Source organism: Sinocyclocheilus rhinocerous, unplaced genomic scaffold (assembly GCF_001515625.1).
Source record: "Sinocyclocheilus rhinocerous isolate Xijiao unplaced genomic scaffold, SAMN03320098_v1.1 scaffold1956, whole genome shotgun sequence".
Lineage (NCBI taxonomy): Eukaryota > Metazoa > Chordata > Actinopteri > Cypriniformes > Cyprinidae > Sinocyclocheilus > Sinocyclocheilus rhinocerous.
The window spans coordinates 846417-854443 of NW_015638932.1; the positions used below are offsets into that span (position 1 = coordinate 846417).

An 8027-nucleotide genomic window follows, 5' to 3' on the forward strand; every position below is an offset into this window, starting at 1 on the left:
AAAATAATAATAATAATAATAAATAAAAATAAAAATCACACACTCAAATTTTTTTAATAATATTAGAAAATTCAAAATTAAGATTAATCTAATCGCTAGTGGTTCAACGGATCACAAATCTCACGGTTCGGATCACATTACAGTTTTTGACCCACGGATCGGATCATTTCGATTCAATTCGGTGTTCGCGCGCACGCGGTGTTCGGTGTTTCATGTGTGTGCGGCTGTGCGCGTAGAGAACAGCGCGCGAGTAACGAATCGTGTTCCCTTTCGCCTTTTCTCTCTGGGATTGTTTAAAATTCGCTTGCTTGTGTAAATACGAACAAATGATAAACTTATACTCTATTATGGTTAAATTTTGCAATTAATCAGCGGATCACATGCGTGCCGAACCGTGGGGCTTGGTCCGTACGGATCACGGATCAACTACGATCCGTTTAACCACGACTAATCGCACACAGAAAAATGAATGAGATTAAATGTTAATTAAATATTTTCAAAGTCCGTATTAAAAGTAACGAGTGTTAAAAAGAACACAGTATCATATCTCACCCCAAAATAAAAAGAAAAAATAAATAAATTACATTTAGCACCATTAAGATTTTTTTTCATTTTGCATAAAATTAAGGATATTTTCTCCCCAATCCCCCATCCTCATAATGAGATACCAAATGTGAACCATGTGCAATGTGAACAAAAAATATAATTTTACTAATAATCTGTCATTTTTAACGTACAGTATTTTTCATACTGTGGCAGTATTTGTTTATTTAAAAAAAATAATAATAATACATATTGTTTGCATCTTTAATGCACCCAAAGTATGCTTAGTTTTCTTTCTGCAATTTTTTTTTATTATTATTTAAAATAATTACAAATTTAAAACTTTATTTAAAATAATTTAAAATTAAATATTTGTAATCAAATGTTTAAATTCAATTCAATTTTTGCTTGTGATGTGAAATGTGGCCTGGACATGTCTTGGTGTGATTCACCCTCAGGCTCCTGTTTTTTTCAGGCTTCCTGCTTTAAGTGGGCTGTTACTAAGTTGATATCAACAGACCTCCATTCATCCACCACCTCCGCTAAGGATGCAGAAAGCTTGGCATTAATTCATGACACCTTATACCAGGGACCCTCAAATCTGGCCCACGAGATCCACTTTCCTGCAGAGTTTAGCTCTAACCCTAATCAAACACACCTGACCATGCTAATCAATGTCTTCAGGATCATTAGGAAATCACAGGTAGGTGAGTTTGATCAGGGTTGGAGCTAAACTCTGCAGCGCATTGGCCCTCCAGGGCAAGATTTGAGGAACCCTGCCTTATAAGGCTCCAACTGAAGGCATCTCTGGCTAGTGCTGAAGTTCTGTCTCTATTTCTCATTTAGAAGGGGTCTTTAGTGTCAATGAGAAAGAGCAGGGGTGATACGTGCCCTTGAATGTGCTGACTTTGTTGCTGGAGGTTCACACAGAAATCAGTGATACTTGCCTTTGCTGATTCACTCCTCACTGGCTCACAAAGCTCAATGAGTCACGGAGGGTCAAATTCATCTCTCAAATGAGCTTCTACACTCTAAAAAATGCTGGGTTAAATACAACCCAGTGCTGGGTAATAAGGGAGCTTCACTGGCACCCAACCGCTCTGAACTTTAGAAGAGTTTTAAAGTCTACATGAAACAACATTTGCAACCCATTTTACTTCCATAATGTGACATTTCTAAAAGTTCAAGTTATATTTTTTTATTTGGAATACTGTGCAATAATAAATTGTTAACAATAATAAGAAAGAAAGAGTGAATTTCAATTTCATGTTGATTATAATTTCCATAATGCAACAGCATATACAATAATGAAAAAATGCTTATTAAGGCTTATAATCGTATGGGGTGTTTTGATGAGAGTAATGAATGTGAAGGGCCAGATGCACTTTTGGCAAAGCGAGAAGGGGTGATATGCAGTTTTAACTGTGAGCACATGTTTGGCAAACTCATGACAATCTGTCCTCAACAACATGCATTTACTGGTATGCAGCACACACATTTCTCATTAATGTACCTTAGCTGCTGTGAGCAATAACTGCAGAAAACCACTGAAGGCCTTCTGTTTAAATTACAACACAATTACAGAGTAACACCGACAATATATATTTTAGAAAATAAAAAGTGTTGTCATGTCGCATTAGACATAAACAACGGACACACTGGTCCACTAATAAGAACTAAATTTCACATCATATGTCATGTTGGTTGTAATGATCAGTTAATAAATTAAGCTCTAATTGAATTAAAAAGTACCTTACAAAACGTAATACATTTTAAAAATTTATTATTAATAAATTAACACATTTGTTCTTGATTTAATAAGTTAAATACCCAAACATAAATTATATTAATCAATTTTTAAAAAATAAAAATGTATTCCAATTAAAAATAATAATAAATCACGTAAAATAATCATAATAAAATAATAGAATACACATTATTAATATTTAAAGAAATTGTTTTAAATCTGCTCAGTGTTGTTACTGTTAAATACAGCTGAAATTAAACAAAGTCATTATATTATTATTATAATATTTGTAAAAGAAAAAAAATGCCTTGGCAACTAATGGACATAAAGTAATTCATTAAAATGAATTACTAAAACTGAAATTAAAATACAGCTAAATAGAGAAATACTAAGAAAAATAAGCAAAGCACAAAACACAATTACTTTGACAAAATTACAAATTAAAACATAATCTAAAATTAAAAATTAAAACTGAAAATATAACAATAAAAGCTCATTCAAATTAATAATAAATACTACAGTAGTATATAAATAATAAAATTGCACTGATTATGACTAGTCTCAACTATTTTAAATATTAAAATAATAATAATTTATTTTGTAAGCATTTAATTAATACTGTATTTCATTATTTACATATTTGTTTACATATTATTCTTTACAGTTATATAACACTTTCAAAGATTTTAAGTTCTTCTCTGAACTCACCATCCTCAGGTTCAGAAGGCCTTTCGTAGGACTTGTCGATGGCGTAGCGGAAGCTGAGGTTGCAGCCTCGGCCCCTCACCATGTGTGCGCGTGGACGATGGAAGGGCACCTCGTCCTTACTGACCTCCTCCATCGCTGTCTGGAGACTCTCCAGAGAACTGGACTTCTGCAGACCTAACCTGGGTCCCAGCGCCGTCCCGTAAGAAGAGAGGGGTTCTGACACGGGGAGACGGAGGGGATGTCAGTGATGGGAGGATGGAGGATGGTAATGAAAGGTGGAGTGGAGGGTGAAAATTCAAAGATGAGGTCAAGATTAGAAACATAACATATAGTGCCCTATCAACAGGGTGGTTGTAAGTTGTGAACTGAAAATGCAACAGTTGTGCGGTGAGCTGAGCTGAAAGTCTAATGGATTTGGACGCATTCAAAGAACAGACGGAGATGAAATATGTAAAGATGGCTGTGGGATGGAGGACTTGAGAAGGGTGGATGATGAAACCTCAAGGTGAGGGTGCAAGAGCATCACAGAATAAATGAGGTGTTGCAAACGCGTACCAGATGTGCAGGAATATTAAACAGAAAAGTAGTAGTAGTAGTAGTAGTAGTAGTGCAGGGCAGAGGAGCATTAAATGAAGTACTAAGAGATGAAAACCAACTATGAAGCCGTAAACAATGCAAACGACTGAGAACAATGACACCAGGAGCAGGAGGAGAAGGTGAGGGATTGCAACAAGCACAAACAAGAAAATAAAATGGAGGAATAGCACAAATCCAAGGGCTCCAAACACTGAAAGGGCAAAAGAAAGTTGGGGAAAAGAAGAACAGAGAAATGCTTGGTGCATGAGAGGTAAAAAGAGGCATGCAGGAAAGAGCACATCATGCTTTCAAGGGATACTTCAGCCAAAAACGAAAATTCTATCATCATTTATTCACTCTCATGTCGTTCCGAACATGAATTACTTTTTCTTGCGTGAAACTCAAATGGAGAAGTTTTAAAATCTCCCCTTTTATGTTCCACAGAAGAAAGAAAGTAATTTGGGTTTGGAACGACATGAGGGTGAGTAAACGATGACAGAGTTTTCATGTTTGGCTCAAGTATCCCTTTAAGAAATATTTTTGTTCGAAAACCAGCAGTGAAAATGTGAATAGAAAATAATAAAACAATAAGCCACTGAAGGACACATGTAATTTCACTACAGTAAAACAGCATTTGTAAGCACAAAACAAATTTGACTCTTGTAAAGTCACTGTAAAAACTTAACATCTAACTTTTACAAACCATCAGCAACAGCAAAATGCTAAAAGATAATCATTTCTTTTTTATGTACAATAAATAGTGGAAATCAGTGGAAATGACACCAAAACTGTGAGATGGTTGTAATCTTTGAAAAATGTTTATTTCACTTTATATTTATATTATAATCTAAATATTAAATGTAATAATTCTTATTTTATGACAGCTTTTCATTTCTAAACATATATTTATTGTCAGTCTGACTTAATAAAAATGAATGATGATGATTATATGATATTTACAAGTCAGTATTTATGTGACATTAAAATCACAAAAAGAAAGTTTAAATCTGATCATTTTAATAAAAATCAATCTCTGGGACAAAAAAGTACTTGTAGTTGAAGAAAACAAATATATATCCTACCTTCTAAAATTCTGGGGTCTTTAAGATGTTTTTAATGTTTCTGAAAAAAGTATTTTATGCTCACCAAGGCTGCACTGATTTGATCAAAAATACAGTACAAATGGTAATATTGTGAAATATTACAACAATTCAAAATAACTGTTTTCAATTTAAATACATTTTAAAAGTGTAATTTATTCCTGTGATGCAAAGCTGAATTTTCACTATCATAACTCCAGTCTTCAGTGTCACATGATCCTTCAGAAATAATTCTGTTGAATTACTGCTCAATAAACATTTCATATTATTATCCATTTTTGAAAACAGTTTTTCAGCATTCTTTGACGCATTGACAGCATTCTTTTAAATAGAAAACTTTTGTAATATTATAAATGTCTTTACTGTCACTCTTAATCAATGTAATGCATCCTTACTGAATATAATATTTATTTATTTATAATTATTTCTTATTTATTTAGTGAATATACAATTTAAACTCCCAACTGGTTGCAGTAAATTCGGTCTGTCTTCAGTCTCATAAATGTAATTACCGACTAAATATGTTGAAATAAACTTTGGGATCCATGACTGGTCCTTGCTCTGGGATTTCATAATGCACAAATTAAGCACTGGATACATCGATTTAATTTCCATGAAACGCAGCTGTAATCTGATCTAAGCAGTGAAACGTTTAAAATTGTAGGTTTCATTTCCACAGTGCTACACACATACATGCCGACACGCATAAACATACGACACAGATGGTCCTCTCTGGGATGCTTACATAAATCAATCTAAACCAGCACAACATGGCTGCTCTCAACCTGAATCAACAACAAACCAGACAAGCAAGAAACAGAAACAGACCGAGAGAACGACAGCGAGACGGGAACGTCATTTGAGCAACTTCTTAGTAAATAAAATGGTAATTGGCAAAGTCTCTCCGGCAGACAGATACCAGTATGCTGCCATTATCACGAAAAGGGAAAATAATGAGACGAAGAGAAAAACAAACAAATCAGCAGAAGCAGCGCTGCAGGGCCGAACGGTAACTGGGCGACTGCCATGCAGCTCCTGGAAGAGGAGGAAGAGAGATGAATTGGAGGATGTTGAACTGTGAACTAAAGCGCCGCAGAGCCCGTGAGCGACGCAGCCTCTATGAGTGGTCTTCATTTGAATGAGAGGGGCCACAGGAAAATGTAGGTGTGTTGAAGGGAAGCCAGCGAGAGAGAGCGGTGCCTCCAGCATCTTTCATCCATCCTCTTAATGGACATGTTCTCCTCTCTGTGGACCGAGACTCACTCTTCATTGTACCAACTACACACACATATTCAAACATACACACGCTGCTTTGTCTGCAAGAAGGAGAGTTATACTTCACTAATCTGAGTGCATCAACAATTAAAGCAGAATTTCAAGTCAAAATGAAATCAAAATTGACCCGGTTTACTTTCTTAATTGTTATTGTGCATGATTAAACCGCGCACTGTAGGAAGTGCAATATAATGCATAGTTAAAATCTCAGTTTAAGAACAACTATTTGACCCTTATGCAAAAATCAAATCAGAGGTTGGTGATTGTTGCTATCTTCTAACAGCTTTTACCTCAGCTGAATACATTAAACTTGGAAAAGAAAGAAAGAGAGATAGAGAGAGATAGAGAGAGAATGAAAGAGAGAGAGCTCTATACGCAATCAAGAAAAAATTCCAAAATATTGAAATGCCGCTTACAATTTGGAGTAAAATCTTTGATAGTGTAATTCAGCCCATAGCGCTGTATGGAAGTGAGGTTTGGGGTCCACTCAGTGATCAGAGCTACACTAGATGGGACAGACATCCAACAGAAGCCCTACACACAGAATTCTGCAAAATGATTCTAAAACTACAAAGAAAAACACCCAGTAACGCATGTAGGGCAGAATTAGGCAGATTCCCATTGATTATCAATATGCTTAAAAGATCCCTCAAATTCTGGATGCATCTTAAATCAAATCCCACAGAATCGCTACATTTTAAAAAGCGCTACAAACCCAAGAACTGAACCCCGAAAAGAGTCCACTCAGTCAGCTAGTTCTGAGACTTACTAACCTGACTAACTCTACTAACACTATCCAGTCTCAAACCAGCACTGCTTCTCATCCAAACATCAAAATAAATCAAATTATCAAACAATCTAAAAATACATATCTGGAACATTGGGATCAAGAAACTAAAACACAAAGTAAATTACAATTCTATCGAACTCTAAAATCAAATTATGAATTGGAAGATTATCTCCAGAGTGTCAGAGACACAAAGCAGAGACGGATCCTGAGCAAGTACAGGCTCAGTGAGCACAGTCTAGCCATCGAGACCGGCAGACACAGAAAGAGCTGGTTACCCAGAGAGCAGAGAGTGTGTGCTCACTGTGAGACAGGAGAGATCGAGACAGAGACACACTTCCTCCTTCACTGTCATAAATACATATCCATAAGAAACCTCTACTTCAACAAATTCACCAACTTAATAAAGAACTTTACAGCCATTAGTGAAACAGAACAAATAAAGATAGTATTAGGAGAGGGACAGACAGCAGCACTTGCTGCGAGATACGTGTGGATGTGCCACAGCCTGAGAGACAGCAGGTGAATGTGTGTGTGTCTGACCTCAGTGTGTTACCCTACTGTCCACCACAGTGATCCGAAGTATGTATGTGTGTTTCTATGTAAGTTAAAGACTGTGGTATCAAATGTTCACATGTTATAATTTGTTACAGTTTAATACTTCTAAGATGTTATAATATTCCATTATATTACTGTGATGTTCATTTAGTTATTAATATTGTTATTATCTTATTATTTTTATCTTTTTGTACATGTATACTAAGCTTTGGCAATATTGTAACATTTACAGTCATGCCAATAAAGCAATTTTGAATTGAATTGATATTGCAAATCAGAATAAAACATATCGCCCAGCCCTTCCCTCAAGAGTCAAAAAGGCTGATGACCACTTTTGTTGTTATATATTAAAAGATGAGAACTATTGCTTAAAAAGATTTTTTTAAACAAATAAAATGAACCAAAATAAATTATTTTCATGGTCATCAAGTATTCATCACATGGTGAAATAATCTCACCGTGTTTCTGTGTAAGTTAAAGACTGTGGTATCAAATGTTCACACGTTATAATTTGTTACAGTTTAATATTTCTAAGATGTTATAATATTCAATTATATTACTGTGATATTCATTTAATTATTATTATTGTTATTATATTATTCTTTTTATATTTTTGTACATGTATACTAGGGGTGCTCCGATCAGGATTTTTGAGGCCGATCACCGATCATAGAAGCAGTATCTGCCGATACCGATCACCGATACCGATCTTTTTAAAGCCTTCTTTTTATCA

General features: G+C 35.1%; 1 protein-coding gene across 1 annotated transcript in view; it reads right to left on the reverse strand.

Moving 5' to 3' along the window:
- The window catches only part of LOC107750057 (partitioning defective 3 homolog B-like), a 177748-nt gene that overhangs the window by 58594 nt on the left and 111127 nt on the right, over positions 1-8027 (reverse strand). The window contains exon 18 of the mRNA XM_016565315.1: positions 2999-3214. Coding sequence (XP_016420801.1) covers positions 2999-3214 — 216 coding nt within the window. The remainder of the gene's footprint in view (positions 1-2998; positions 3215-8027) is intronic.